This window comes from Haliaeetus leucocephalus, unplaced genomic scaffold (genome assembly GCF_000737465.1).
Source record: "Haliaeetus leucocephalus isolate CR32 unplaced genomic scaffold, Haliaeetus_leucocephalus-4.0 Scaffold439, whole genome shotgun sequence".
Lineage (NCBI taxonomy): Eukaryota > Metazoa > Chordata > Aves > Accipitriformes > Accipitridae > Haliaeetus > Haliaeetus leucocephalus.
In genome coordinates this window covers 8,647,085-8,664,533 of record NW_010972875.1, presented here as the reverse complement: position 1 = coordinate 8,664,533, position 17,449 = coordinate 8,647,085, and the positions used below count along the sequence as shown (strand labels likewise).

The 17,449-nt window shown below is 40.6% G+C and overlaps 1 protein-coding gene across 1 annotated transcript; it reads right to left on the bottom strand.

The window, feature by feature from the left end:
• Window positions 1-8,724: 8,724 nt before the first annotated feature.
• PAICS (phosphoribosylaminoimidazole carboxylase, phosphoribosylaminoimidazole succinocarboxamide synthetase) lies at window positions 8,725-16,696 on the bottom strand. Its single transcript, XM_010574530.1, has 8 exons — window positions 16,503-16,696; window positions 13,727-13,905; window positions 12,836-13,015; window positions 12,632-12,745; window positions 11,240-11,323; window positions 10,954-11,134; window positions 9,823-9,981; window positions 8,725-9,126 (listed from the first exon to the last, which is right to left on the bottom strand). The coding sequence occupies exons 1-8, from the start codon at window positions 16,636-16,638 to the stop codon at window positions 8,960-8,962; spliced, it is 1,200 nt and encodes a 399-aa protein (XP_010572832.1). The 5' UTR covers window positions 16,639-16,696; the 3' UTR covers window positions 8,725-8,959.
• Window positions 16,697-17,449: the final 753 nt, after the last annotated feature.

The following is a 17,449-nucleotide window of genomic DNA, read 5'->3' as shown; positions in this document are numbered from 1 at the left end:
AACTAAATGCTAGTACCAGTTACATTTCTACTGGGCTTTTCAGGCTGGCTGTTCTTCCAGAGCACACACTTAGTGTATAGAGCTTAGAAGAAGAAATCTTAGGGTGTGTGCGTGCGTGTGTGCATTGGGGATTGTGCATCCAGGATTTAAAAGCTTAAAGTTTTATTTGAACTTTTTAAGTTGGTGCAAATGTGAGTTCTATGCCTTATTCATATCAATATTAGAGCACACTGCAGTGGCAAGGTTAGCATCATGCTGCCAATAGGTACTTTTTGTAATTAAAGGTTTGCATATTTGTGAATATGTCTGATACTGGCTTTCTTGTATGTAAATCATTTGTAAAATATTTCTTAAATCTTGCTTTTGCTAATATATTTAATTTTCAATAAAAGCTAAAAGTTTGTAATATTTTTAACTTTATCAGAAACTAAAAATCATTTTCATTTTCCATATGCTTCTATTCTGGCATCTTAAGTAAATCCAGAAGCAGCTGTTAAACCTACACCAAGGTTGTGGGCACTTCATGACGTAATTGGTATGTACATAATCTGTTTCTGATTACAGTACCTGTCTCAGACTGATTATTGGTCAGGCAGGTTTTTTGCTGGTGTCTTGTTTTTTACCTACTGTGTTTAAATTAAGGTGGTTTCAGGTAGAAAGTTTGCATTTCAAAAAACTTAAAAGTTGTGGGAAACTGTTCTTGCAGAACAGTTAGGTATTTCACAGACTTGCTAATCAGATGCTCTTGCCTTGTTCTCTTCTGGAGTTTAAGGCTTGAGATAGTACAGGCAACCCAAAATCTGCTGGATCATTTTTAATGTGGGCTTCTATCTAGGGTAGATTTCACCTTTATTGTATGAATAAAGTCCTGGATTAGTATTTGGAAAACTTTATTTGCATAATAAAAGAAGAGAGGGGATCCTCTATTTCTCAACTTAGTATGTTATAACCTTAGAAACTTAATCTTTGTATCACTGTGCTGCTCTTAAGAATGCGGGTGACAGGATTTTTGTTTTCTTGACAGCAAAAAGTCCCTGTAGCCAGGCTTGAAATACCCAAATAATCTAGTGGTAATTTTTTTTTTTCTTGCCAAGAGCTTTAGTTTTGAAATTGAGTATTCCCTAGTCTGCTGGAAGATGGGGCTTCTAGGGTTTTTTATATGTTCCCATGACTTTTTAATAAAATAAAAACTCAGATAAAGTGTCAGTTGGCTTGCATTGTTGTGTGCATATGTAAGTTCTACTTCTGGAATTGTAAACCATGTAAGAGAAAACGTCATCAAAAAGGAACAGCAACAACAAAAAAGCAAAGTTACTGTGCTTAACACATGATGTGTTAAGACTGATCATAAGTACTACTCTTCGGTAATTATTCCACACACATGATCATTGTAGGTGCTGTTGGGAATGATATGAAATTGAGAATGGGGAGGAAAGATTTTTAAGAGGATTTTTAAGTTGGAATTTTTCCAAGTGGTTGTTGACCAGATTTTGTCACTTTGTGCAGTTAGAATGGGGCAGAACTACAAGCTCGCCTGGATGTTGGCATAGACCTTTCAGTAAATATCTTGGAGAGATACCATGCTGTACTTTGTGCCTGGTGTTAGCGTTTTGAATTCTGGGAGTACTTCCCTACTCTTTTGATTATTTCCCCTCCCTGTCCCCGCCCCTCCCACATGTTACACAGCGAGGATTCTTTACCTATCAAATGATAAAATGGCAACTAAGGACCAAGTTTGATCAACTTCTTATTATAAGTTGACAACTAATGTAATTAAGCCTGAAAGGAATGCGAGCAATCTAGGCATGAGCAAAAGGGGAGAGGGGAAGGCTCATTTGCTGTGTTGGCAAGGTACAACACTGTTAATGATTAGTCTTACCTGATGATGAGCAACAGTCAGCAAAATTGTTAACCTCTCGTGTTCTCTATCATGACATAAGGACATCTCCTTCGCTGGGCAGCACCCCTGGCCCAGCCAACAAAAGCTACCCCAAGTTAGTGTTGGGGCGCCTTATTTATGGATTGTGCCTTGCCTGTTCAATCGTATAATTGACAAGTTGATGTAAATGTGTTCTTTATGTAAGTGTGAGAACAAAACTAGATGTGTCTCAGAAGACTGGTGATCTGTAAATAGCTGTACAATAAATTGGATGCACATGTATGTTAGTATGAGAAAGGTCGTAAACTTCAACATGAGGGATTGGAGTCACTGTACTGAGAAGTATCTGCCTGGAACTGATGTGTATTTTTCAAATTATTTTTCAAATCTTTCTGGCAAGGACCTCTTCCAGTTTTGCTAAATTGTGGCCAGAGATCTCGCTGAAATTCTTAGTTCATGATTAATACTTGCCTCTAGTCTCTTTACCTTAAATTACTCTTACCAAACATAATTTCTTGTAACAACTTGGTGCCCTGGCTGAGAACCAATGAACATTAGGTTCAGAAACTTCAGTTTTCTTGGTGCGAGATGGCGACTTCGTGGTTCTCCATCTAACTTGATTTTTCTTTTGGAAATTGGCAAATATACAAACTTCATCCATCACATTCTCTATAGTAAATTGTTTCTCTGTGGGCCTTTTACTGGTCCTAAGTTTCTTTAAGGACAATATGCAAAGATGGCTGTAAGATATGTTGGTGGGGGTGGCTACGAAACTTGAAGTGATACTAGAACATTAGTAGGGAGAAATGTTTGCTCTGAACCTGCGAAAGACTAGGCCAGATGTAAAGCCTTTAGCAATGTTTCAAAGACTTGGAAGGACAGTATGCTCATCCTTTTGGTTTTATAAGTCATCTAACCAATTCCTTTGAGCTCTGTCCCAGTGTGTGTGGGGTGGGGTAAATATCTGCTAAAATACTGAAATTTTACTATAGCCTCATTTGCCTTGATTACAAGTGAGACAGGGTAGAGTTGATCTGCACAGCTGAGTCTTCTGAACAACAGCACAAGGGAGACTTACAGTGCAAGGCACTGCTCTCTTGACATTATCAGTTGGGGTGGGGGTAGTTCCCAGAGAGAATGGTTCAAACTTTGGCTTTGAGCAGGTCTGCAGGAGCAGTAGACAAACCACAGCTGCCTAGCCTGCACCTGACCAAGTCCGAGATGTTGCTCTTTCACTACTGTCTTTGACTATAGAAACTTGGCTATCTACAACTGGATTTCTAATGGGAAGAAGGTTGTTCCAGTTAGTGAGTAGATACGAGATACAATAATCCTTAAACAGGTATCCATGCCACTTCGTATCATGCTGAAATCTGTCCATTATGCTCTCCTTTCTGTGCTTTTCTACAAATGAAAAAAAAACCATAAAGCTGCAAAATGTTTAATGCTAGGATGTAAGTTATTCTAAAGCCGTTACCAGAAAGCAAAATAAAGGGTCCACGGAGTTTTGAGCCTTGATTTTGGTGAAGTTACACTTTCTTGGATGCTCGTGACTGCTTTTACAAGCAAAGGCCAACAGGAGGATTTCACCATGGATTTAAAAACATAATTGCACTAGTGACAGTACAAGTGATGTAGCTTCTGTGGTCAGGAGTGCCTCTGAGTATGTGGCAGGCTCTCTAGGAAAAAAAGTTTTGAATACTAGAGAGAAGTTGGTAAAGAAGTCTTTGTACTTCTAGTTGAGAGGTTTTGTTTTGTCTGGTAAGCAAGATGGAAGAATGTCCTATATTGGAAATAACTTTTAAAGCAGACTGAATATGATCATGTACTAGCTAGGAAGCTGGCCATTTACTAGATGTTTAAGTGTGTTAGAAAAGGGATGTACTGGGAAACTGGGGACAGGGAGCTGTTTTGTATTAAGACAAATACAGTCACTTTCCAATCCAAATAGAAATTCTCTGGAGCTTGCCATCTTAAACTGTTTAATTACATTATCTATTTGTGTGAGTGTTGGTTCCTTGTGTTCAAGAGCTTTCTGGTCTGTCAGCTAGGGATGTTATGAGCGTAAAGAGCTATACGAGGTGCTTGGCAAAGTGGGCTGGCTTCTCCCTGACACTGCTGTAAGGTGGTGGTGGTTGTTTGGGGGTTTTCTTTTTTTTCCCTTTTCTTCCTTTTTCTTGTCTTGTCTTTTTTTTTTTTCCCCCTCCCCTCTTGCATCAGACCTTACTTAGTTCTGGCTGAGGGCTACCTGCTGGGGCTGCCCCAGCTCATCCCGCCTCTTCCCTAAGCCAATTTATTGGATCTGTTTATTGGGTGTTCCAGCCAATTGTCCCCTGCTGGATGAAACCCCAGTGTTGTGGGAGCTCCTAGCTCCCGTGAAAGACAAGCTGTTCTTTCCCGTGGAAAGCTCTGGCCTTGCAAAGACTTGAACTTGATGCTTGATATTCTCAAGCGTCTGTTGAGCTTTTGGCAGCTTGTTCGCTGTGCTGTTTTTCTATCAAGATATCCTCCTGTTATCAGGAGGAGGGGAGAGAGAGAAAAGCTGTTATAGCTAATTCTTTTACCAAGTTCCATGCAAATACATCTTAATTCCTTCCTCAAGAAGTTTTGAATTTTGCCTTCCATTGGGAGCAACAAATCTTCTGTCTTCTCCAAGTCTAAGATCTTCTTTACACTCTTGAGGAAGTAAGTCCTTCAGAAAGCTCCCAGTCCAGTTGAACTGATATTTCATAGTCATCATCATTTCCATACCAAAGAAAGGCAACAGGATCTGTCTAAGGCCTGCTACAAGACTCCCGAGGCAGAAACCCAAAGCTCTAGAGGCAGCTGCAGCACTGCTGTGCTCCAACCCCTGTTGCAGTTATTTAAGGAAACAAATTGAAGCAGTGGGGGGAAAAAAGGGTAAATTAAGATCTTCCCTTCCTACAGATCTCTGCATGTCTCTGGTGGTTGAAGTAGCAAGGGAGAAATTAAGTTTTGTCCCTTTCCCCCAGTAAAGAGGGGATTAAATTGTTTATAACCTGGCTGACTGCTCTAACCCATAGAGCGTGTATTATGTTTTGAGTGAATATTATGCTTTGAGATCCTAGCTGGAGCACTGACTTTGTGTATCCTGATGGGGCTTTGATGAGTAAGAGGCTGTTCTGCCCTGTCAAGATCCAAAATGCTTCTGCAAAAGCACAACAGCAGCTGCTTAAGTGGCTTTGGGTCCTTCTCACTCAAGTAGCCATGGCACAGCAACTCTGATGAGTTCTGAATGCAGATGCTTAAATCTGAAATGGAATAGGAGTTTGGGAACTGGAAACCCAGTTCCAGAGGTACTTAAGCTCTGCAGGAAGTTTGGGGTTTGTGTTTTGGAGTGGGTTTTTTGGTTTTTTTTTTTCTAAATCAACCCTCTATGTAAAGTTCTTCTCTTGTATATACCTTGAACCAAGTCTTGATTGTTCAGGCAACCTTTACACCTTATTTTTGTCTGAGCCCAGAGATCGAGCATTCTCGTGTGTAAGCTTTTGGAAGTTTTGAACAGGGAAGCGTGCTCTGAAAATGCATATGACATGCCTGCTGCAATGTGATCCAAACACAGTGCAACAGGCACTTCTGATTTTATTTTAAAACATGGCTCAAGATTTCTAACACTATTTCACAGTTAGGTTGCATTGCTTAAAGAAATTTACTGGGGCTGTGAGAAAAGGTTCAAATGCCCACTCTAGTGAGGCAACAGTCATCATTTTAATTTGGGTATGAATTACTTTAATAGCTTTCAAAAGAAAGGCTTCAAAAACAGAGAGTGCCTTAATGCCACCCCCAAGAAGTCTAGACAGATCGCATCCTCTCTGAGGCCTTTAGTTCACTTCTTACAGCTCTCCACAGGCAGAGGATATTAAAACCATACCTTCGGTGTCCTGGATAGGTGCTTTAACCTTTGAACTGTGGATGGAGGATAAATCAGTGGGAGCAATGACTAGTTTTCCCCTCATTTTTACAGAATGGGTTTTTTGGGTTTGGGGTTGGCTTTTTTTGGAAATGATGTTATAAAAGCTGAACACCAGGTGCCACTCACCTGTACCTGACGCAGTGCAGGATGTAAAACAAGCCCTGCCCTGAGCACTTCCCTCTGCTAAGTCTAAACAGCTTCTTGCTGGTATCTTTAAAGAACATAAACTGTTAAGTAGGTAGCTCTGCTAATTAGGACATGATCTAATTCAGGTTCCTATGTTCCACAGCAGGTGCTTAAAAATTAGATTTTCATTACAGGTATTCCAGCTCAATTTAGAAAATGCAAATAAATTTCAGTAACCTCTCTATGTAGTAGTTTTTGTGAAGATAATAGCACTTTTTAAGAATTTGTTGGGATAGTTTTTAAAATTGGACAAAATAAGCAAGTGCTACAAGAACAATTTCTGGCTGAAAAAATTATCAGGTTATTGCATCAATGTAATGGTTGGAATGCTGAACCACAGGGAAGTATTTTCATTTCACAGCAAAAGCTTTGTGAAGAACTTCCAGCAAAACACCTAAGCAGCCAATATGCAGCACTTCAGCCTTTACAACACCTATATAAAGTCCTTGCAGATATGATAGACTTTGCAGGTTTTATCTGCTGATCACAGCAACATGCTGTTAATGCTAGCTGCTGTGTCTTAGTACTTCTTTGCAAGGCAACTGCTCAAGCAAGGGTTTGCTTCTGAGAGTTCAGTACAGACAGCACAAAAAAACCCCCCAAACAACTCACCCCATCCAAAAGCTGAAGAATGACCATCTCCTTGGCAACTGAAGCACTTAGCATGCTTGTGCCCAATGTAAATTGGCACAGTTTTACAAGTGAAGTTAGTATAATCAGGGTGCAAGTAATTTGAGAAAAGTAACTAGAGACAGTACAGAGTATTCTAGGTGTAACACTTGGACCATTGTCTGTTACTAATTTTTATTGCATGGGTGAAGACTGTACAGAGACAGCAATATAACACAGCAATGCAGGTGGAAAAAGAGACACAAATGGCTGGCTGCAGTTGTCTGTCTCACCATGATGCTAGGGTAGTCAGGTGACTAATAAGCTTGTCAGGTTGATTACCCATCAGAGCTAACACCAACTGGGAAGAATAGGAAATGACACCTTCACCTCTTGTGCAACTTCACCCTCAGGTTATGCATTGTTATACAGCTGAGCTAGCAGACTGCTGCCACCAGGAGAAATAAGTGCTGCACTCAACAGGCAGTGGCTCTGGTTCTTGTCTGATTACAAGATATGATCCAATTCACTCACCCAAGCAAACAAAGAGCATGCACTCATCTCTTTTCACCCATTAATTTTTCCTGCTAGTTGAAATAAGTTCATACTGCTATCCTGTTAGGAGAGCTAGCTGACCACAGGCTTTCAGATGTGCTAGCATTAAGCATGCAAGTGAGTACAACCTTGGTAAATAGCTTGCTTGCTAAAAACCAGCATCTTGAGGATCTTTACTTTTAAGTCAGTGCTTCCACAGAGATGGTATGCCACCAAGGAATTTCAACCTCTTTGTCAGCACTAGCCCTCACTATTATTGATATTTCATGTAGAAATTCATTAGAAAAGCAACCACCCCCTAGACTAAGTAAAGAGTTCTAGTTATTTTGCTTTAGTGTAAACTTTGACCACCTAAAAACCCCCTGCACCTAACTCCAGAAGACAGCACTGCTGAGAGCACTGCTTAGAGCTCTTCCATACAACTACACATAAGATGTGGTCCCTTTCTGTGAATGAGAAGGCCAGCAGCAGCATCATTTAATCCAGTTACACTAAGGGGTAAGCCTGACCTACCACACAACCATAAAGCAGAACATTAGGAACAAAACAACACAGCTTCCTTTAACAGTGGGACACTTAATCAAGGAGTAGAGTATCTTCCAGAAGACTGTCACCTAATACTGTTCTATGCAGGCTTTAGTGCATAACCTTTTTACAAGATTATTACCTAACTTAAGGTCCTGAAGTTATGTACCACAGCTGATGGCTAGTTGAGTGTAATTATTCAATAAATCTCCAGGACAAAGCTTTGAATTCAATAGTTTATTTATAATTGTAAAAGCATAAATGTTACATACATTGAGTAATTGCATATTTGTTAGAATCGTACCTACTTAGAAGATTGGTGTGTGCAAAGACAAGACAGCCATGCTTAGATTTCCCCCCAGTAGTTCGTTGCTTTACTATTTATTCCCCCTTCAGTTCAGTAAAATTTCCATAGAAACAGTGAGGAAATATAGATATATAACAGAGTTATTGAAGTGTATGAAGACAGTTTGACAACATCACACAGGCCCTTTAGAACTACTGAAGGTAGAGATCTGCCTAGTATTTAAAAGACTGGACTAGGCAAGAGTTACAGCAAACAGGCAATGAGCCTAGTTACAGTTCACTCAAACCATTTGTATTTATAGCTTGTTATGAACAAGAAAATTGGTGTCAACTTCTATCACATCATTCCAGAAGATATCAATGGGGTATGTATACACACACATATTTAAAAAATGTATATACATACATGTATTTTTTTTTAAATAAGGCAGGTATTTATTTCAGGCTCTTAAGACATTTTTTCCAGCCCCTTTTCCTATTAATACAGCATATGTTGCCATTTTATTGCTAAAGAAAGCATACCATCATTGCAAGCAGAACAGCATCAGCACTGACTTTAGTTAGCAGTCCAGTTGAGTTAATAAGGTTCAAGACATACATCATTACTATGGAAGAATATTACTGTTACAGAAATACAGAAGACTAGTTGAATTCTATTTAGATCACACCAAATCATTCTCTTGACATAGTCTGTAGTTAACAGTATACACTAAAAAGCAGAAGAGCACCATTTTGGAGCAACAGAAAGAGATATCTAAAATACTACTTCCCCATCTTTTACTAAGTATTAAAAAAATACACAAGGGAAGGATGAGGACACAGACCTCATCTGCTGCTCTAATAATGCTTTCTTCTGTAAAAAAGGATGCAGGACTTTTGAACTCATCCAGATGTAAATCCTAATATGAATGAATATGCACGCCATTATCTTTGCATAACTAATAAAAGTTACTTGTTAGTACAACTTACAAGGTGCACTCTCGAAGTTTTTTGTCAGCCTGCTTCAAGGAGATCCAGGTGTTTAACATATTTGATCGCAGTTTGGCCCACACCAAATGGTTGTTTAACCCAAATATCTGGGCAGCAAACTGGGCAGCTCCTTCAGGTGACAGAGTAGTAGGACAGCCAAGACCTGCAGAGAAGAGTGTCACTTACCAAAGCATATTTTAATAGTCAGACAAAACACTGCCTCTGAGGAACAACTTAAGATAATGTTTGTCTCAGCCTCCAGGAACCACATGATCTAGTTTTAGAGCTACTGAAGTGTCATGTGTTCCTCTACTTCTAACATGACTGCTTCATGGCATTTTAAACCCAAAGCCAGCATACCAGATGACTCTCCTTATACAGAGGGAACAGACTTCTGGTTGCCAAGCATCCATTCAAGTCACTAACAAAGTTAAAAATCATACAGGTAGCAGTGCCCTGAAGGAACAGAGTTAAGCTCTTACCTACACTGATTGTGGAGAAGGGTATTTTTTGATCTTTGATCATAAGGAAAATGCAGCTCTATAACTGAACAAAATTCAGTTATTTAAATCCCCAATAATACTGACTCAAATTTCAAACTGGAATGCTTAGCAAGGATAAGCCAAGGTTTATATTTCTCTAAACATTACTCCTATGTAATCTTTGCTCTGTTTGTTGGGCTTTTTGCCATCAAGAAGTCAAAGACTGTATGCATGATATTTCCAAAGACTTTGTTCAGTACTGATCCAGCTATTTTTCCAGTTTTTTTGCCATGTGTGTTTGTACACGTATGTACACTAGAACAACAACAAAAATAGAGCTAGGTCAGAACAAGAGCATAAGTGGAAGATCATCTTACCGCTGGGTAGTCTGAGAGAGGACCACACATCCTGAGTACCCCAGTCAGCTGAGAGTGGAGGACAGTTGACAACTGGGTAAGCAGTGTTACCAGACATCACTGGCCCCAAACCGTTGCTTCTGCCAGCTACTGCAACAAACACTGTTGGGATTCCATCTCCTGGTGGGGAGGAAGACGTGCAGAAATAAGCAATCCACCTTCACCTTGTTCTTTACCACTTGCTTTTGTGGGAACTTTGAGTCCACAATTCTGTTTGCAGTTATTTTGTCAAGTCCATTACATAGCGCTAGAATTGTGTGTCCGAATTCCCTCTTTACAGAAATATCTTCTAAATCTTGCAGCCTTAAATCCCAGCTACTGTTTACCACAACTGAAGTTAGCATATCTTACTCTGCTTCTGAGGAGAAGTCTCAGTATCTGAGGAATAGGTGCTGCTTAGCTTTGTAGAGAACATAACCATTAAACCTCTGGCATTTTCAAGTGTTCCTCTCCTTAAATCTTACACAGTTCACCTCAGAATAAGTGTTTCTCAACTATGGTTACCACATCTGTAGTTTCACTGAGTAGAAAGTATACTCCCACAGAACAAATAGTTCTTATCTCTCCTCTGCTAGGCTATAAGCACTTTTGAAGAGATGTCAAGTTTTCTTGGTAAAGATCAGAATTTAAATCAAGTATCTTTTTCTGCTGGCATCTAAAATAACAAGCAAGAATGTTTTTATGAAACAGACAGGAAAGCATAATGGGAGCAACATCTTCCTTGTAAATAACACATAAGGATATTCAGAGTCAGCTACAGAAACTATCATTCCTCCTTGTTTCAGGCAGGCCAGCATCACCAGCAAGATGCTACAATAAATGTATTAACATGATCAAGGCTTGGGCAAAGTAGTTCTGGTACTGGAATAAAAGCAGAGGTTAGACTTATAGAAGTTGTGGCTGGGCAGTAGGACAATACATTAACTGTTTAGTGCAGTCTATAACCTGTCATTATGTAATTAGCAAGTGTAGAACAGCTTGGTGTTCTGTTTAACAAAAAAATGGAAGAATCCCACACAAATCCTTAAATTGCCAAGTCATTCTTGAACATGATACTGTTTGAATTCAAATCAGTAGTTCTTTGTAATTTACCTTCATATTCTGCTTTGATCCTCAGGGTTTCATCTGGCCCTTTGTGAGCAGAGGTCACTCTTAACTCACAAGGAATTCCAAAGGTCGCACATGCCTTTTTTATTTTTTCACAGTGACTGAGGTCAGAAGGAGATCCCATCAACACCACAACTCTACCTTGGCTCTTTGTTTTCAGAAGTAACTAGGGAAAAGAGTGAAGCGGGGGGCAAGGGAAAGAAAAGCAGTCAACAGGACTGAAGATACGCAGTTATTGAAGTCTAGATAAGTTGTTCATAAAAACAGATACCTCCACTCTTTCTGCAACCCATTCGAAGTTTCTCTTAACCATTTGCAGTGCTTCAGGAGTCACTTCTTTTAGGTCCCGGTAGGACTGAAAAGAGGAAAAAAATAAATACTGAAGTTACTGTGTTTTGGGTACCCAAAGCTACCATATGGTTTTGCTACCATAATTGGTAAGAATATCCCAACTGAAGTATTTATGCAGTTTCTAGCAATTCCACAGGAAGGAGACCAGACATTGGTACAGCTATAGGAAAGAGTGGATATGGAAGCAAGGAAGAGCTATTTCATGAAGAACCATCTCAGTAGGTGTAAACAACCTTCTCCATTATAGTTCATGGCCATTTGCAACATGAAAGGCTTTTAGCCACGTGGGTATCAAGGTTTTGGAGGCTCCCCAAAGAGAAAATTTGGGAAAGACATAAAACTTCTTTAAAATTAGATATGTAATGATGTGATTGCCTGCAGTAGCACTGCACTAGCCAACCTGGGTTCTGCACAGTGTTATCACATACCTTATTTTAAGGAGATGAGCAAAAGCACTGTCAGAGCAATTCACTCAAGCATGCTACTACATAATTCAGGTAAAGTAAGCAGTAGAGCAGTTGTGCTTCCTAATTTAAAAGTAATACCCACCCACCCCACCCCCCTTTGAAATCTTCCCCTGTGGCTTACAGCCACTTTCTCTCACAGGGTCTCCATTACTAGTCTCAACAACTGTCACAGAAGCTCCATGACAGCAGCATTCCCAAACCAGTTCTTTCATAACTATTCATCTGGTAATTCAGAGATATTTGACAAGCATAATTGCTACAAGTTTAAATATAGGACAAGTTTTATTTCAAACTTATGTTTGCAGCCCTCATATGTGGGCACAGTATGTTAGTAACACTTGGAGACAACTGAACACTGAATTCAAGCTTAACCAAAATAAGTAATGAAGGAAAGCGTCCTCCCTGCAGATCCCTCTTATGTATCACCAGACCTCTGCCAGTAGAGGATACCACTGAACAAACAGAGAAACCTGGGAGGCAGACTTGGGAACCAAAGCTTCTATTGTTCCCACTGATTTGTTGTCCAACTATTTTATTATCTGCACAACAAGTCAGAAATTCTTATTACCCCTGGAAGCTCCACACTTCATTATAATAGCTCCAGTCAATAGTGCTGCTGGGCGTTCCTACTGAAGATACACAGGCAGAGGATTTTTTTCTACCATAAACCAGATACTCAACTATGTAATGAGAACAGGATTGGACATTAGGTAACCTATCAGCTACTCTGTAACAAGATAAGACTATCTGGAAAAAGCCACTTCAAAAGCAGATGTTTAACTGTAGGGTTTACTTTCTTCATTCTCCTTCCCAACTGACTTAGAAGGTAAAGACTGAAACACTACCTGTTTATCCTTCTGTTGGCTTCTGTCTCCTGATGGCCACAGTCTCCATGAGTCATTATCAATAACATCGGCAAGAACAATTTCCTTTGTCAGAATATTAACACCAAATTCAATCTAAAAAGACAATAAGAACCCTATCTTAGGAACTATACAGTGGTGTATTTCCTGTCAGAACCAGGATCGTGAGAAATCAGGTTCTTATACCTTCAGGTCTACCAGAGTGCAGTTTTGGGGCTGCCATGATTTTTCCAGGATCTCAAAAATAGCTTGAGTAGAACGAGCCATAATATCCACTTCAGTCTGGCCAATAGTAAGTCCAGCAAAGCAGAATTTTGCTTCAATTAGCTGCTCCTCAGACCACTGTGGATCATTATTAGCATCATCCTGTTGAGAAAACCAAAATATATACATCATGTAATTTAAGCTTGCTATAAGAGAATAGCCATCAGAAGATAATACTAGGTTTTGTTTGCTTGTTTTTCAAAAAACCAAATACAGGCTTCAAACTAGTATTTTATGATTAGCACTAAAAAAAATGCGACAGCATCACTGAGAACACTTGCTGTAACACCTGAACATCTTTAAAAGCACCTCAAGTTTGGACAGTGCCACAAGAGTAACAGGGTACACTACAAACAACACTTTAGGTCACAGTTCACAAGACGCTTCTTTCAGGACACATTCCCAGAGAAGTTCAGAATCCTAAACAACTAGCTAGCTGCTTACCCTCACCATGCAAGTACTGTTTTAATTTCTTCAAATATATCAACATATCCATTTCAACTGATATGTTAGGCTTATACGTAAAAAGTCCTTATGCCTTATAGATAAAACATTTTCCTATTTTATGTATAGTTTGGCTTGTTATTCTTTGATGGCCCTGTAAGCCAGTGTTACATTATATGCACTTTAGACAAAACAGCTGTTGGACAAGAATGCAAGAAAACATTAGGATGGCAAAAACTGCCAATCCTAAGAGGACTGGTCAGCCACTAGCACTACTTGCTTTATTTCTCAGCATTTTAAAGGAGATAATACAGAGTTCTAGCTCTGTTTAAGTTTGATTAACATCACAGGAAAGGAAAGGAAACTTACCTTGTAAAACATCTCAATTTTGGGTGGGTAAAACTTATATCCTTCTTTGACGCCAGGGTTTCTTTTGAGGAAGGAGCCAGTAGCAATTCTTCTGCACACCCATTCAATTGGTATCATTTCACAGTGAGCTGCTATGAATGCTGTGTCACTCTGTTTCCTGACAAAAGCCGTTTTGATTCCTAAATATAAAGATGGCAGCTTAGTTCCATTATTAGGCACAGTCCACAGTTGAAACAATAGTCACAAATGTCTTTAACTACAACTGAATCTTGTTCTTCTCTGGACTTAAGGGACACACTGAATCTCTTCAGGGTATTGTAAGCCCATTCTAGCCTTGCAAAAGGCAATGAACGTGGTTATCTTCCACAACTCGTTAGTTTTGCCATTTTTATCATAAAACGCTCACTCGTAGCTCACAACCTTATGTTCTGATCAGAAATCCTATTCTTGCAAATAAATTTTTTTCACAGAGCTTTAAAAAAAAAAATAAATCTATCCCTCACAACGGGTTGTTTTTAAACAAAAGTTAGCAGCAACCAAATACCCAGCCATGCTCTCTGCTGGAAGATCCATCACATGTGGAACAGTAATTGGAGGCTTTCAGAGGAGTTAGGGAGCACAGTAGTCTTTACTACTTTGTTTAATAAAGGAGAATGGAGCAGCGAACAGAACAACTTAGTCCTCCCTTCCATTACAAACTAACATTTAGGCCACTAGATCTTAGTGATTTGTTAGGCAAAAGACATTAAGACTCAGAGAAGCGTGTGCACAGACACAAGCCTTCTGCCGCAAGTCAACCTTCTCACATAGCTCTAACATGATCCCGTATTAAACAGGATAGCCAACACATGCAGATAGGCACTGTAAGTGCCAAATGACTCTTTTTTCAATTTCACTCTTGAGGAAAGTCGCACCTTTCTCCCCCCAGGGTAAGACAACTGCCAAGCCTAATTGGCATCTACCAGAAACAGAAGACAAAGGAGCTGCATCCAGTCAAACCAAGAAGTAGCTCTATTCCATTCTGGTTCCAGAGCCATAAAGGAAAAATTGAAGTCTTAAAATATAGTATTGACATTGACCCTTCAGATTTTGTTGCATTGCCCTCAAGGGCAGAATGATTTAAATAATCAACTGCACATTAAGTAACTTCTAAATGCAGGCATTAAGGCCCCTGCATGGTTTACTACTACATTTTTCATCAGTGCAGATCCGTGCTTTCGAAGGGCTGACATTAGCTCTATTATAAAAGGGAGAGAAACTTTAACAGAACTTTGTAAATCATCACTTTTGAAGAAGTAGGTTAAGAAGAGTTGCGCAAAGCAAACAAACTACTTCTATGATAAGGCATTCGCATTATCTGCGATTTACGCCAGGCAAATAAGCAAACTGGAGAAGAACGCTGAAAGTTCTTTTGTTGCTTTAAAACGGAGCTGCAGTTTACTCTGCATATTTTTCCACAGCACCTGAAGTTACTGAGTACAAGCCATTTAAGGATCTTTGAGAGGTCTACAGCATGGCTTCTTCAAATTTGAAGTTCATATCTGTAGGATATTAAGTATTTTGATTGTTATCTTAACTATTGCCATTTAAGAATTAGGCAAAACATCTCATTGAAACTGGTAGTTTTCATCAACTGCAAATATAGGTTTCCCAAGAAAGCCAGTGACTGAGGATTATACTGAATGACTTCATGTATCTTTGTCGCAGCCCATATTTTAAGAACTACTTGCACAAAAATTAAGGTAGATAAAACTCTACAGAAACCATCTTCCTCTTCCCCACATGTGAAACATGCTAGGACTCTACTGTTTGACTGTCTGAGAACTATTACTACACCTTGTAACAGATAATACAACTTCTAGAGTAACTCAGCTAGTACTTCAAGCAATCTTTGTGCGAATGCTTCAAAGTGCACTGAGCATGCAGCTGTAAGTGGTCTTAATGAAGTTTACTGGTGCCTGTGTTACAGTACTGTTTGCGGACTCAAGTTAGAAACCCACCAGCACGAATTCCTCTTTGCAACTTGCAAGCTTCTCAGTCGAAGACACTTCAAAATGCTTTCTCAAAGCAAAGATACTGGCTCCATTTCTGGAAGTGTGGTGCAAAACTTACTTGAAGTGACTCAAGTTAGTTACGTGCTGCATGAAAGCTCGCTTCTAGCATCAGAAATATTTTGAGTCTTTTAAAATAAACATTAAGTTCCCGATACATTCAATACAGACCAATACATGCATTTGCAATATAGTCCTCATAAGTGTTTAAGTACAAAGCATACAGAAACTTTACATTAATATAGCACACTGAGAGGGGAAAAGAAAAAAAAAAGATACTCCAATTTTATCTTTTAACTTTTATACACAAATTTCACACAGCTTAGACATAGTCTGGTAGTGCCACTAGCTAGCAGTGTCTTCTCTGCAGGCAGATGTAGTAAGAAAGACGAGATGCATGCAGTCTGGTACTACAGGCAAGTGGGTGTGGGGGTAGGGAAGAACTGACAAAAGTAGAGGGCAGGATCAGAGGTGTGTCCAAACAAGCAGCGTTATCTGCGATTAGAAGATTACTTCAGATAGTCTCATGTTCCAAATGAGAACATGAGTCGCCCACCCAGCTCTGTAGTACCAGAGGGAAAAGTGTAACTGAAAACTAATAGAAAAGACACTCAAAAAACCCATCAGAGCTTCAAGGCAGGATAAACCAACGTATACATAAACAATACTGTTTAGTAACAACATCTGTAACACACAGGGATGTATTCTACCTTTGAAATACTTACCAGCTTCTTGAAGCAACTGAAACACACAGCTAGTTGTTGTATTGGAAATGGCAGCCTTCCCTTCCATTCGGTCCTTCCTGGCTGCATTTCCCGCTGTTATTTGGTCTTTTGACTGCATGAGAACACATCCCGGCATATCCGGCAGCTCGTACACTTCTTTCGTTTTACCTTCATTAACTTTTTTACCAAGTTTCAGGTCTAGAGAAATAAATTTAAAAAAAAAAACAACACAAAACCACAACAGTTTCAGTTTGAAAGGAATTTTTTACTTCTGCATGTAAGCCCACCAGGTTCGCACACTTTATCAGCTGGCAGCCAAGCGAGACCCAGCAGGACCCCACGCTGCAGTCGGTGACCACGAAGAGCAGGCTAATCCCCCAATCTACAGGGCAACTCGGTCAGGTTCCCCTCGGAGCAGCGAGGGCAAAAGCAACCGCTCAAAGCTCCTGCCCACGGCGCTCCGGCGCCAGGGGGGACGGCGCATCCCTCCCCCGTTAAAGGCGGGCGGGCGGGCGGCTGCTGGCGGGGAGCGGCGGTGCGCCCGCTCCTTCGGCGACGCTCTCCCCACCCAGCGCGGGGTTCGGAAGCGCCCTCTGAGGCGGTGCCGGCAGGAGCCGTGCCGACTTCACCCATTCGTTGCCTTTTTTAGTTTTTTAACTTCGGGACAAACCCGAAGCTCAGAGAGCCAAGCGGCAGCCGCCCGGAGCATCCTCCTCCGCCCGCAGCGGGTGAGGCTGGAAGCTTCGGCTCGAAGCGTTCCCCTGCCCCTCGCCGCCTCTCCCGCGGGGCGGGGGGGGGGCCGGCCCCCCCCCCGCCGGGGCGCGGGGCGCCCCCCCCAAAACCCAACAAAATTAAAAACTTTGCGGGGAACAAAAAAACGCTCGCTCCCAAGCACCGACACCCCGAGCCCGGCTGAGCGGGCACCGGCCCCTCGGGAGCGGCGTGTG

Excerpts from the sequence above, each read along its gene's own strand:
- PAICS (XM_010574530.1), bottom strand. The coding sequence starts at position 16,638 with ATGCCGGGATGTGTTCTCATGCAGTCAAAAGACCAAATAACAGCGGGA. Across the intron at positions 13,016-13,726 it reads AAATTGAGATGTTTTACAAG|GATGATGCTAATAATGATCC; the intron begins GTAAGTTTCCTT and ends TTTTCTCAACAG. Across the intron at positions 12,746-12,835 it reads GCACTCTGGTAGACCTGAAG|ATTGAATTTGGTGTTAATAT; the intron begins GTATAAGAACCT and ends TTGTCTTTTTAG.